The sequence below is a fragment of the Ailuropoda melanoleuca genome, chromosome X, assembly GCF_002007445.2.
Source record: "Ailuropoda melanoleuca isolate Jingjing chromosome X, ASM200744v2, whole genome shotgun sequence".
In the NCBI taxonomy this organism is placed as follows: Eukaryota; Metazoa; Chordata; class Mammalia; order Carnivora; family Ursidae; genus Ailuropoda; species Ailuropoda melanoleuca.
The window spans coordinates 46238545-46253232 of NC_048238.1; the positions used below are offsets into that span (position 1 = coordinate 46238545).

At 37.9% G+C, this 14688-nt stretch overlaps 1 protein-coding gene across 1 annotated transcript; it reads left to right on the forward strand.

The window, feature by feature from the left end:
• The first annotated feature begins 5416 nt into the window (after positions 1 to 5416).
• KLF8 (Kruppel like factor 8) lies at positions 5417 to 9011 on the forward strand. The gene is made up of 3 exons (XM_034649023.1): positions 5417 to 5461; positions 5745 to 6309; positions 8896 to 9011. Exons 1-3 carry the CDS (start codon positions 5417 to 5419, stop codon positions 9009 to 9011), a joined length of 726 nt encoding a protein of 241 aa, XP_034504914.1.
• The last annotated feature ends 5677 nt before the right edge of the window (positions 9012 to 14688 follow it).

A 14688-nucleotide genomic window follows, 5' to 3' on the forward strand; every position in this document is an offset into this window, starting at 1 on the left:
AAATAAAATTTAATTTGTCTAAGTATGGTTACTCCAGGTTTTTTTATTTTAAAAAAATCTTTTAAAAATATATTTATTTACTTATTTTAGAGAGACAGAGAACTCACACATGCCCAAATGGGGAGGGAGGGTGGAAAATTCCCAAAGCAGACCCCCACTCAGCCCAGAGACTGACTTGGGGCTCAATTTCACAAACCATGAAATCATGACCTGAGCTGAAACCACAACTCAACTGACTGAGTCACCCAGGTGCCCCTACTCCAGCCTTCTTTTGACATCCATTAATATGATAGATGGTTCTCCATGGTCTCACTTTCAATCTGCATGTGTCTTTAGCTCTAAAATGAGTCTCTTCTAGGCAGCATATAGATAGGTCCTGGGTTTTTGTTGTTGTTGTTGTTTGGTTGGTTGGTTGGGTGGTTGGTTGGTCCTTTCTGATACCTTATGTATTTTTTTTTGTGGGGCCCAGTGAATCTTTATTTTTTTTAACTTTAAATGATTTTTTATTATATTATGTTAGTCACCTTACAGTACATCCCCAGATTCTGATATAAAGTTCGATGCTCCATTAGTTGTGTATAACACCCAGTGCACCATGCAATACATGCCCTCCTTACCACCCATCACCAGTAAGCATTTAGTCCATTTACATTCAGAGTGAGTATTGGTAGATATCAATTTATTGCCATTGTATTACAAACAAAGTCGTTGTTTCTGAAAATTTTCTCTGATCCTCTCTAGTCTTTGTTGCACTTGGTCTTTATTTCCCACTCAAAAAATCTTTAATATTTCTTGCAAGACTGGTTTAGTGTTCACGAATTCCTTTAGTTTTTGTGTTTCTTGGAAACACTTTACCTATCCTTCTGTTCTAAATGACATCCTTGCTGGATAAAGTATTGTTGGCTGCATATTTTTCCCATTCAGCAGGTTGAATATATTATACTACTATCTTCTGGCTGACCAAGTTACTAATGACAGATCTGCCATGAACCTGATTTTTCTTCCTTTGTAGTTTAGGGTTTTCTTTTCACTTGCTGTTTTCAGGATTTTTTCTTTATCTCTGTATTTTTCAAATTTTGCTGCCATATGTCTTGCTGTTCTGTTTTCTTTAATTTTGATGGGTGTTCTCTGTGCCTGCTGGATTTGGATGTCTGTTTTCTTCCCAGATTAAGGAAGTTTTCTATTTTTTTCTTTTAATTTTTTTTATTATATTAGTCACCATACAGTACATCCCTGGTTTCTGATATAAAGTTCGATGATTCATTAGTTGTGTATAACACCCAGTGCACCATGCAATACATGCCCCCCTTACTACGCATCACCAGTCTATCCCATTCTCCCACCCCCCAACCCTCTGAAGCCCTCAGTTTGTTTCTCAGAGTCCATAGTCTCTCATGCTTCATTCCCTCTTCTGATTACCCTCACTTTCTTTATCCCATTCTTCCCCTACCAATCTTCCTACTTCCTATGTTCCATAGATGAGAGAAATCATATGATATTGTCTTTCTCTGCTTGACTTATTTCACTTAGCATTATCTCCTCCAGTGCCGTCCATGTTGCAGCAAATGTTGAGAAATCATTCTTTTTGATAACTGAGTAATATTCCATTGTATATATGGACCACAACTTCTTAATCCAGTCATCTGTTGAAGGGCATCTCGGTTCCTTCCATGATTTAGCTATTGTGGACAATGCAGCTATGAACATTGGGGTGCATATGGCCCTTCTCTTCACTACATCTGTATCTTTGGGGTAAACACCCAGTAGTGTAATGGCTGGGTCATAGGGTAGCTCAATTTTTAACTTTTAAGGGACCTCCACACTCTTTTCCAGAGGGGCTGTACCAACTTGCTTTCCCACCAACAATGTAGGAGGGATCCCCTTTCTCCACATCCTCTCCAACAATTGTTGTTTCTTGACTTGTCTATTTTTGCCATTCTAACTGGTGTAAGGTGGTATCTTAGTGTGGTTTTGATTTGAATTTTCCTGATGGCTAATGATTTTGAACATTTTTTCATGTGTCTGTTAGCCATTTGAATGTCTTCATTGGAAAAGTGTCTGTTCATATCTTCTGCCCATTTTATGATTTGTTTACTTGCTTCTCGCATATTGAGTTTGAGAAGTTCTTTGTAGATCTTGGATACCAGTCTTTCATCTGTAGCATCATTTTCAAATATCTTCTCCCATTCCGTGGGCTGCCTCTTAGTTTTTTTGACTGTTTCCTTGGCAGTGCAGAAGCTTTTGATCTTGATGAAGTCCCACAAGTTTATCTTTTGTTTCTCTTGCCTTTGGAGATGTGTCATGAAAAAGGTTGCTTTTGCCGATGTCATAGAGGTTGCTGCCTATGTTCTCCTCTAGGATTTTGATGGATTCCTGTCTCACATCGAGGTCTTTCATCCATTTGGAGTTTATCTTTGTGTATGGTGTGAGAGAGTCGTCAAGTTTCATTCTTTTCCATGTACCTGTCCAATTTCCCCAGCACCATTTATTGAAGAGACTGTCTTTTTCCACCAGATGTTTTTTCCTGCTTTATCAAAGATTAGTTGCCCAAAGAGCTGAGGGTCCATTTCTGGGTTCTCTATTCTGTTCCATTGGTCTATGTGTCTGTTTTTGTGCCAGTACCATGCTGTCTTTGTAAGTGGGCTTTTAAAGTCTGCCATCATTATTGTATTACTATCAATTATCTCCTTTATGTTTATTATTAATTTTTTATATGGGTGCTCCTGTACTGGGTGCCTAAATACTTACAACTGTTTTATATTCTTGTTGGATTGTCCTCTTTATTATTGTGTAGTGTCCTTTTTTTCCTCTTGTTCCACTGTTTTAACATCTAGTTTGTCTAATATAAATATTGCTACTACAGCTTTCTTTTGACATCCATCTGCATGATAGATATTTCTCAGTCCCCTCAGTTTCAGTCTGCAGTTGTCCTTAGGTCTAAAATGAGTCTCCTGTAGGCAGCACGTAGATGGGTCTTGTTCTTTTTAATCCATTCTATGGCCTTATTTTTTTTTATTGGAGCATTTAGTCCATTAACCTTCAATGCAATAATTGATAGATATGTGATATATTGTCATTTTATTATTTGTTATGTGGTTATTTCTGAAGATTTTTTTCTGATCCTGTCTTTTCTCTCTGTCATGCTTTGCTGGATTTCTGTAGTGGTGTATTTGGTTTTCTTTCTCTCAATTCTTTGCATATATATTAGGTTTTTTTTTTTTTTTGCTGTATGGGTAGCATTAAGTTTGTGTACAACCATTTCTGCATACAGCAGTCTATATGAAGTTGATGTTTATTTAAGTTTGAACCCATTCTTGAATCCTATCCTCTCCATGTTTGAGGTAAATTTTGTCCCATTTTGCATCCTTTCTTTTGTGAGTTTCTTGACCTTTTTTTTTTTACAAAAATATTCATTTTTACTGCTTTTGTGTTGCCTACCTTCAGACAGTCACTTGTAGTGCCCTACTGTGTAGTGTCCTTTGTTTCCCAGGGCCTGGCACATCTGGGAATGTCTCCAATCTGTTCTGCATGTGCACTGTTGTTTTGTCCTAGCTGCTTTACCCTTCAGGCCAATAGTTCCAAAGGCTGTCTTTCCTTGTTGTGGGAAGTTTTTGGCCCCTGGGATAAATGTGGTATATTTTAACTAGGTGTACTCTGGTCTGCTTGTGAAATGACAGCTGTCATCATCATGACTGGAACCAAGTCTCTGCAAATCTCCCGTGTTGGGGGACATGGTATGAGCAAGGGCTTGTGCCTGTCTTCTAGGGAAGGGGCCCTACAGTGCTGGGACTGAGGCAGGCAAGACTGGGAGGGGACATTTTCTGGAGCATGGGGCCTTGGTATAAACAAGTTAGGTAGTGAACATTGGTGCTGGGCTTGTTCTTGCAGGTGGCCCTGTACTTATGTTGAGGAGCAGGTGTGGGAAATGGTTCCAGCCAGTTCCTTTGTTCCCAGAAGTTCTCTCCATGAACGCTGTCTCTGTGGGATGCACTCCAAAATGAGCAAATAGCCTCTATACTCCGTGCCTCAGGTGCTCTTCAGATCACTGTTTCCATGCTCTATTTCCACAAGTTGTTTCCCTGCCTTTTCTCCAAGAGCAGTACAATGCCATCCAGACTTTATCCCAGCCAAGCCCATTGACCTTTAAGACTCCAGGCTTTAAGTTCCGCTGGTTGTCAGAAGTCACAAAATTCAGCCCCTCTCACTTTCCAAGCCAATTGCTATCTGTGCACTCCCTGTATGTTAGTCTGTTTCTCACCCTCTTCCATGACTGTGGCTCCCTCCCCAAAGCAGCAGCCACAATCCATTTCTCTCCCAAACCACATCTCCACTCTTCCTACCTTCTTTGATGTGGCCTCTTCTCTACCTCTAGATGTGGAATTTTTTCTGCTAGTCTTCAGGTCAATTTCTGGAGTATTTAGGATGATTTGATAGTTATCTAGTTGTATCCTAGGGTCCTCCTACTCCTGCCATCTTCTAACAACTATATAAACCTATAAACATTAACAATAATTTTTAATATCATCCAATAACCAGTCAATATTCAAATTTTTCCAATTGTCTCATAAATGTCTCACCAGTATTTTCCCTCTTGCTTTCTTTATGGTCTCTTTGAATGCACTTGTTCCTCCTTAAATCTATCTTTCATTGAGGAGCTAGTTAATTCCCACTAAAATAGTTCTGCACATGTCACTCCCCTCTTTGAAACAATTATATTTTATAGCCCAGCCTTTCCTCAAACTCAACTTTCCATCTATTCCTAATATGCGAAAATAAAAGATAGTTTTATTTTGTGTAAGGGATGCATTATTGAACAGTTTTCATAATTCAAATCTCATGTAACCCAAATCTAATTGTGATAGAGAATGAAGTCTTGTTTTGTTAACTGGCTAAAGTAGCACCAGTATTTCCAAGACCACCTTCAAAGTCCAGGGTGTTGCTTGGCAATGACATACACAGTTCACAATATCATTAACCTTTACATTAATGGAATTTTTAGGAAGTTTTTAACTAGGTTGAGGTTTTATGGTTTTTTTAAAATGTATGTTACCTATAAAGTGATCATTTAACTCATACTTTTAAATTTAAAAGTTGGATATTTTCGTTTTGCATATAATACAGCTGACAATACTGCATCATTATTCCCTAAGGATATTGTCTGTGGTTACATCTCTACAGACAGGAATATCTCTTACCCCTTCTCTGCCTAAAGAATTCTTATCAATTCTCCAAGATCCATATATAATAGTTCTATCTCCTTGAAGTCTTCTCTCATCTTGTTTAGACAGAATGAATTATTCCCTTTTCTTTTTTCTAAAATGCCTTGCTTATATGTCTCCTGCATCAATTATTATGGTATGACTTTTAAGCCATTCACAATATTCTATCATTATAGTTAGTATTTAGTATGCGCTTCATGGGTAGTCCCTTACTCACATTTGCCCTCACTGAGCTTAGCACAGTACTTACAGTTGATATTCAGAAAATGTTGACGTTAAGTAATCTTGCACGGTTATTATAAAGATTAAATGAAATAATTTGTATCAGTTGCCTGATACAGTGCCTGGTCCTAGTGTTCAGTAAAGTTTCCCTCATTTTTCCCTCATACTCCTGCCTCATTTCTCTCAACTCCCTATGTATTCTGTCCATGAGAAGAAAATACAGAATTCTTGCTTTCATTGTTCACATGTCTTTTCTTCAGGGCACTGACTATTTTCCACCTTTCATTCATTTATTTATTTAAGGTCACTGGCTCTATTCATATCAGAGATCCTCCTAAGTCAGCAAACAGAGGGAAGATGACATCTCCACCATTCCTGGATGCCAAACCTATGGAGAACCCAGCACTAATTAGTGACATCAAGATTGAGCCCCCAGAAGAACTTCTTGCTAATGATTTCAACCTGCCCCAGATGGAACCAGTCGACCTCTCTTTTCACAAGCCCAAGGCTCCTCTCCAGCCTGCCAGCCTGCTGCAAGCTCCAGTACACCCTCCCAAGCCACAGCCTGCTCTCCAGACACTTGTAGTGTCCACTTCAACATCTGACACAAGCACATCAACAAATATCCCTACCGTTCTGACTCCAGGCTCTATCCTGGCCTCCTCTCAGGGCACTGGTGGCCAGCAGATCTTACATGTGATTCACACCATCCCCTCATTCAGGCTGCCAAATAAGTTGGGTGGCCTGAAGACCATCCCAGTGGTGGTACAGTCACTTCCCATGATGTATACTACTTTGCCTGCAGATGGGGGCCCTGCAGCCATTACAGTCCCACTTATTGGAGGAGATGGTAAAAATGCTGGATCAGGTAAGCACCAATGTGCTCTTTCCTGGGCCTTACCTTCCTCCGTCTATTCTCTTTTGGAATTGTCTTATCTCCTATCTCTTTTCATCCCTTCTAAATATTATTGCACACTGCTTCAAGAATAATTATTTATAAAGATTGTTCTTATCATGTCTCTTCAGTGCTTAGAATGTACAATGATGTTCTTTTGTTTAGTCCATGCTTCTCAAATTGTGGCATACATATTTTTGAGTAAAATACTATGTATCTTCCTGGAACTTATGTGTTATTTGATAATAAACAATTTAGAAGATTTTATATTTAAAATATGATTTTATTAGAGAAAAATGTACAATTTGAATAGCCTTTTAAGACAAATCACAAATGTCAAAAATAGTTTTAAGCTTATTAAGGAACACACCCTGGGACTTTCTAGGAAAATGTGTTTATTTGTCTCTGCCATTAGGAACACTTTTGTGGAAAAGTTGAGAACATTTCTAGCCCTACATATGTAGCCAGGCTTAGCACCTGCCTCTCCCAATACCATATCTTTTCTCTTCCCTACAGGTAAAATATTCTTCTTTAAAATGTTGCCATCTTTCCTGTGCTCCCCTCCATTTGGCATCTATCACCCTCCGTTTTACTTTTTTATTTGCCTGCATTACAAGTATATGGCATTCTTCCCAATTGAATTGTAAATTCCTCAAGGACAAAACTATCTCATTTCCATTTGTGTGTCTCCAGAGAACTTAACACAGTGATAGATAGTAGTTGCCCTGCAACAAATAATTTGATAAACAAACTTGAAAATATGTACAGGAGAGAGTTCATATGCTATAATCTTCCTTTTTGTTTAATCTTAAAAATAAGTTCAGAATTCAGAAAGGAATAAATTAAGTTCCTCTTTCACCACTATCTTCCAGCCACCCAGTTCCCATCATGGAAATGTGTCTAGTTTAGTTTGTAATTGGAAATGATCAAATAAAATTATATGGCTCTGGAGTGGTTCAAAATATTTAGCCTCTCCACAGCTGTAGAATTACAATCAGTTTTGTATGTTGTGCCTTACAAAGGACATTGGGAGGTTGGATGGTGAGATATTTCAAACACATGTCAAACAAGGAGCTGACAAATACTTAGCATGAATTAAAAAGACCAAAAGGGAGATGTGTGGGTGGAAATGACTAAAAATCAGATCTTAGCTCAGTATAGAAAAATACTTTCTAACAGTTTTCTATCTTTGAAATTTAATGCCTTATAATAATTCCATCACCAAATGTAGGAGACTGAAATACAACATACTGAGCATCAAACTGCTAAGACTCTGTAGTGCTTTTCTGAATAAAAATGATAATCTTCTAGTGGTTAATTGTGGTAATGATAAGTGTTTATAACAGTCTTGTTTTTGAGATTCCCCTCAGGGGGTTAATGAAAATTTTGATATCAGTTCTCTTATGGGAAGAGAGAGACACACAAAAAAAGGAAATGGGAAAATAAAATTCCCTGAGAATTTGCTGATATCAAGGTAGTGATAGCACAAAACAATGAATTGATAGGGCTTTGAATTGCCCCCATAATATCCATAAGTCAACAAGAGCCACTCTAAATAACAAAATAAGTTTTAAACATTTCAATGTAATTTTAAACAAAAACCATTAGCCCAGTAGACTCCAAAATGGTATGCTTACACCTTTGTTGGGAAGTGGGGGAGTGAGGAATGCACACAAAACAATTGGAGCACAAGAAGAAAGTATAAACATTTCTATGTCTATTTTTCATAATGTACACAAAAATTTAGTATACTAGTGCATTTGTAGCATACATGCACACACACACACATACGGATTGAGATGTATGCTTAAAACTTTTAAGTAAATGATACACAATCAGTGTATGGAGGTAACTACACTAGCCAAATGTTCCACCCCCCCCAACCTTATTGCCACCCTTAAGTTTCTTCTACATAGAAATTTTGAAACTTTAACTAGATCTGGGAGACTGGTGACCATTTGATTGAGTTTTGGTAGAGATCTGAAACATCAGTGATTGATAATAAATATTTGAGGGATTCTCCCAAAATAGGTGGAAGGGAAGTATGCCAACATGTATTGAGCACCAACTAGGTATTAGGTATGTGTTTCATCTCATTGACCCATTTCCATTTAGGGACACAAAAGCCAAAGGAGATGTTCTCATCTTTGAGGTGAACCTAGGCATCAATCTTTGGATAGCCAGTGAACTACTCAGAAAGTTCAACTCAAAAAACACACATTGAGTCTGACTCTTCAGGACACCCTTGTTGTGGAGGCTGGAGATAGAAAGTTAAATCATACCCAGGCCATATCCTACTTAACTCTCTATCTTAGATAAGCTCATTCCAGTGGTACCAGAATGCTCCTTATTACTTTTCCTTCAAAGGAATTTTAACTATGCTAAAACTTTTAAATGTTCTTCTCTTCTTCCATACAAATACAGTTCTTTCATCTTTGCTTTCTCTTTATTTCTCTATCTTGCTGCTACTTCTCATTGTGGGTCAAACTGGGAATCCTGAAAATGATTACAGAGGCACATATATTTGTAGTTGACACTGCTCTTTTTCTTTGCTTTTAGTAAAAGTTGACCCCACCTCCACGTCTTCAGTGGCTATCCTAAGTGACAGTGAGGAGAGTGCAATTGAGAGTGGATCTTCAGCTTTACAGGGTATTCGGGGACTACAGCAAGAGTGAGTACTTCTGTCTTTATTTCAGGTCTGTCTGTGTATAAACGTGTGTGTCTGTGATAGAATTGGAAGAAATTCTCAGACACAATAGCAAGGATATAAGAATAACAAAATATAGGTAAATTGCCTTCCCAGCAAAGGTGTGAGTTTGTATGCATACATGTGCATGGACGTGGCATGTTATGACAGAGTTATGTCCTAATTGTCTAGACCACCAATTTTGCCCTTGAAAAATGTATAAATTTCTCATAAGTACAGTTGCATACTGTTTTTCTCTGTAAGTTTAGAGCACTCTTGTCTTGCAATGTTAGAACTAATAAAGTAGTTGTCTTGCATTTTAACAACTATGTAGTATGAAAATATACGTTTATGTAACCACAAAAATGAGTCTTATTAGAGTGAAATGCTCACACTGGGAACAGAAACCACCCAAGGAAACATTACCATCTCCTAGGACCTGCACTTACTGAGAAGAATAGCCTAGTTGAGGGAATTGCTTGAACTATCTCAATTATTTCTTCTCTTGAAGGCCTCCTCTTAAATTTGCATAAATTAAATGCATGAATGAGGTGATTCCACTGTATGTAAGTCCATTAATTTAGTTGCCACGGCAAAATCATTCTTTGGTACTGTCTCTCTTTCTTTGCTCAGACCATCAGAAATGACCCAAATGCAGGGAGAAGAGTCTCTTGAGCTGAAAAGAAGACGGATTCACCAATGTGATTTTGCAGGATGCAGCAAAGTGTACACAAAAAGCTCCCACCTGAAAGCCCACCGCAGAATCCATACAGGTCTGCACAACTCCACCTCATCCACAACACACACACACACACACACACACACACACACACACACACACGGAGTCTGTGAAAGATAGGAAGAGAAAAAAGTCTTGAAACAATGACTGATCTATTTATACTCATGCACACAGGATTTTAACCTTATGTCTTGTTCCTACTCAAGTGTAGCTTTTATAAAACCAACCCAGGGAAATATTAAGTCTGATGTCTTCTGAATAGGCATTATCTCCATTGAACATTCGTGGGTCTTTCTAATAGGGAAGTAATAACACTTATGCTAAGATTAAGCAGCTAAGGCATCACTCCCTGCCTTGTTATCAGAGTCCCACAGGTTTTTACTGAGTATTGAAAAGCACAAAGGCAATTTAAACTAAGTGAAATTAAGGCAGGCTTTTGGAGCTAAGCACAATCCACTAACCTATAGCATACCTTTGTTCACTAGACAAAAAGGTGAATATTTTAAAAAAATTAAAGCAGCTGATGGAGATTGAGCCCAACTGGAGAGCACTGCCCCATCTGAAAGAGAACTGTCATTCAAACCCAACTAAGTATTACCAAATTTCCCATATTTTAAAGAATGAGAAAATCAAGATTTTTATGTACATGTCCTAGATTTTGAATGTTGGCATATAATTAAAAAATATTATAACACCATATATTCAAAGAAACCTGCTGATGGGCCAGATGTAGATTGTCAGTCATTAGTTTATACCCTCTGCTTTGGAAACTCTTTCTCCCCAAAAATCTCCAGCTCAGAATTGAGGCTTGGACACCATGGATAAGAAAGGGGCCTTGCTCTCTTGTAAACACATACTGCATTACATTTGCAGTGTTAGGATTTGTATAGAAGAAACCAGAATCCGAGATGCTGTGCCCTGAAGCTATGATCAATTTCCAGGCTGCATTGTCACAGTATTCCTGTGACAATCTTCTTATTGATGTTTTGTTTGCTTCCTTTTCATGTAGTGTGCAGGCTGATTCCACTCACACACACAGGTATATGTATATACATGTATAAATATATACTAAGTATTTAAACTAAGAATTTTGAAATGTAAAAGTAAAATAGTTGACTAGACACTCATGTACCCTTCACCTAACTTTAATAACTGTATCAGTATATGGCTAATTTTTTAATTTCCACACGACTACTGATTCCCCGGTTCTCCACAGTATTATTTTAGAACAAATTCCAGACATCATATCGTCTTAGCCATAAATTCTTCAAAAAATATTTTTAAAAGATAAAGAATTCCAAAAATAGGCACAAGATTACTATCACATAAAAATTCCTGATATCAAATTTCCTTAATATCAATATCATAATTCTTTTACTTTTTATTTATTCCTATTTTTATTTTTTTTATGTCAGTAACCAAACAGTACTTCATTGGTTTTTGATGTAGTGTTCCACAATCCATTATTTGAGAATAACACCCAGTGCTCATCGCAAAACATGCCCTCCTTAATACCCATCACTGGGCTAACACACCCCCCACACCGCTACCCTCTGAAACCCTCAGTTCCTTTCCTGGAGTCCATAGTATCTCATAGTTCGTCCCCCACTCTGATTTCCTGCAATCATTTTTCCATTCCTTCCCATAATGTCCACCATGTCATTCCTTATGTTCCACGTATAAGTGAAACCATATGAAAATTTTCTTTCTCTGCTTGATTTATTTCACTTAGCATAATCCCCTCCATGTCGATGCAAATGGTGGGTATTCATCCTTTCTTATGGCTAAGTAATATTCCATTGTATATATGAACCACATCTTCTTTACCTATTCATCTGTTGAAGGGCATCTCAGCTCCCTCCACAGTTTGGCTATTGTGGACAGTGCTGCTATGAACATTGGGGTGCATATGGCCCTTCTTTACAACTTTATCTTTGGGTAAATAATCACTAGTGCAATTGCTGGGTCATAAGGTAGCTCTATTTTTAACTTATTGAAGAAACTCCACACTGTTTTCCAAAGTGGCTGTACCAACTTGCATTCCCACCAACAATGTAGGAGGGATCCCCTTTCTCCACATCCTCTCCAACTTTTGTTGTTTCTTCCCTTGTCAATTTTTGCCACTCTGTCTGGTGTAAGGTGGTGTCTCATTGTGGTTTTGATTTGAATTTCCCTGATGACAAATGATGTTGAAATTTTTACATGTGTCTTAGCCATTTGAGTATCTTCTTTGGAGAAGTGTCTGTTCATAACTTCTGCCCATTTCTTCACTTGGTTATCTGTTTTATGGGTGTTGAGTTTGAGAAGTTCTTTAAAGATCTTGGATACCAGCCCTTTTTTAAAATTTCTTTTTTTTATTATATGTTAATCACCGTATAGTACATTATTAGCTTTTGATGTAGTGTTCCAGGATTCATTGTTTCTGTATAACACCCAGTGCTCCATGCAATACATGTCCTATTTAATTCCTTTCAACAGGCTAGCCCATCACCCCAACAAATTCCCCTCAAAACCCTCAGTTTGTTCCTGGAGACCATTGTCTCTCATGTTTCATCTCCCCCTTGGTTTCCCATCCTTCATTTTCCCTTTCCTTCTCCTAATGATCTCCCTTCTATTCCTTATGTTCCACAAATAAGTGAAACCATATGATAATTGTTATTCTCTCCTTGACTTATTTCACTTAGCATAATGTCCTCCAGTGCCATCCATGTTGATGCAAATGTTGGGTAATCATCCTTTCTGATTACTGAGTAATATTCCATTGTACACATGGACCATATCTTCTATATCCATTCACCTGTTAAAAAGCATCTCAGCTCCTTCCACAGTTTGAGTATTGTGCACATTGCTGTTATGAACATAAGGGTGCATGTGGCCATTCTCTTCACTATATCTGTACCTTTGGGTTAAACACAGTAGTGCAATTGCTGAGTCATAAGGCAGCTCTATTTTTAACTTTTTGAGGAGTATAAGAGGAACCTCCTTTCACCACATCCTCTCAAACATTTGTTGCTCCTTACCTTGTCAATTTTTGCCATTCTAACTGGCGTAAGATGGTATCTCATTGTGGTTTTCATTTGAATTTCCCTGATGGCCAATGATGTTGAACATTTTAGATCTTGGATACCAGTCCTTTATCTGTAGTGTGATTTGCAAATATATTCTCCCACTCAATGGGCTACCTCTTAGATTTTTTGACTGTTTCCTTGGCTATGCGGAAGATTTTTATCTTGATGAATTCCCAAAAGTTCATTTATTCTTTTGTTTCTTTTATCTTTGGAGGTGTATCATGAAAAAAGTTGCTGTGGCCAATGTCAAAGAGGTTGCAGCCTATGTTCTCTTTGATGTTGATGGATTCCTGTCTCACATCGAGGTCTTTCATTCATTTGGAGTTTAACTTTGTGTATGGTGTGAGAGAGTGGTCAAGTTTCATTCTATGCATGTAGCTGTCCAATTTTCCAAGCACCATTTATTGAAAAGTCTTTTTTTCCACTGGATGTTTCTTTCGGCTTTGTCAAAGATTAGCTGCCCAAAGAGCCGAGGGTCCATTTCTGGGTTCTCTATTCTGCTCCATTGGTCCATGTGTCTGTTTTTGTGCTAGTACCATGCTGTCTTTGTGATTACAGCTTTGTAGTATAGCTTGAAATCTGGCAACGTGATGTCCCCAGCTTTGTTTTTCCTTTTCAACAATTCCTTGGTGATTCAGGGCCTTTTCTGGTTCCACACAAATTTAAGGGCTGTTTGTTCCAGTTCTTTGAAAAATGTCATTGGTATTTTCATTGGGATGGCATTGAAAGTGTAGATTAAGCAAGGTAGCATAGACATTTTAACTATGTTAATTCTTCTGATCCATGAGCATGGAATATTTTTCCATCTTTTTGTGTCTTCTTCAATGTCTTTCAAGAGTGATCTGTACTTTCTAGAATATAGATCCTTTACTTCCCCGATTAATTCCGAGATAAGGTATGATTTTTGGTGCTATTGTAAATGGGATGGATTCCCTAATTTCTCTTTCTTCAGTCTCATTGTTCGTGTATAGAAATGCAAAAGATTTCTGAACATTGATATTGTATCCCGCCACATTACTGAATTGCTGTTTGAGTTCTAGTAATTTGGAGGTGTACTCATTTGGGTTTTCCATATAGAGTATCACGTCATCTGCAAGAGAGACAGTTAGACTTCTTCTTTGCCGATTTGGATACCTTTTATCCCTTTTTGTTGTCTGATTGCTGTTGCAAGGACTTCTAGTACTATATTGAATAATAATGGTGAGAGTGGGCATCCTTTTCATGTTCCTGATCTTAAGGGAATGGCTTTCAGCATTTCCCCATTGAGAATGATATTCACTGTGAGGTTTTCATAGATAGTTTTTATGAAATTGAGGAATGTAACCTCTATCCCTGCACTCTGAAAGGTTTTAATCAGGAAAGGATGCTGTATTTTGTCAAAGGCATTTTCTGCATCACTTGAGAGGGTCATATGGTTTTTGACTCTTTTCTTATTGATGTCATCTACCACACTGATCAATTTGCAAATGTTGATCCACCCTTGCATCCCAGTGATTAATCCCAATTGGTCATAATGGATAATTCTTTTTATGTACTGTTGGATCCTCTTAGCTAGGTTCTTGTTGAGAATTTTGGCGTCCATATTCATCAGGGATATTGGCCCGTAATTCTCCTTTTTGATGAGTCTGTGCCTGGGTTGGGGATCAAGGTAATACTGGCTGCATAGAATGAGTTTGATGGTTTTCTTCCTGTTTCTATTTTTTGAAACAGCTTCAGGAGAATAGGTATTATTTCTTCTTTGAATGTTCGGTAGAATTTCCCCAGAGAATCAGTCAGGCCCTGGACTCTTGTTTTTGGGGTGGTTTCTGATCACTGCTTCAATCTCTTCATAATTAATCAGTATGTTTAAATAATCAATT

What these genes read in the sequence shown, in the direction of transcription:
- KLF8 (XM_034649023.1), top strand. Translation starts at nt 5,417, where the DNA reads ATGGGTAGTCCCTTACTCACATTTGCCCTCACTGAGCTTAGCACA. An exon ending in CCCTCACTGAGCTTAGCACA is followed by an intron (nt 5,462 to 5,744) that starts GTACTTACAGTT and finishes TATTTATTTAAG; the next exon opens with GTCACTGGCTCTATTCATAT. An exon ending in TGGTAAAAATGCTGGATCAG is followed by an intron (nt 6,310 to 8,895) that starts GTAAGCACCAAT and finishes CTTTGCTTTTAG; the next exon opens with TAAAAGTTGACCCCACCTCC.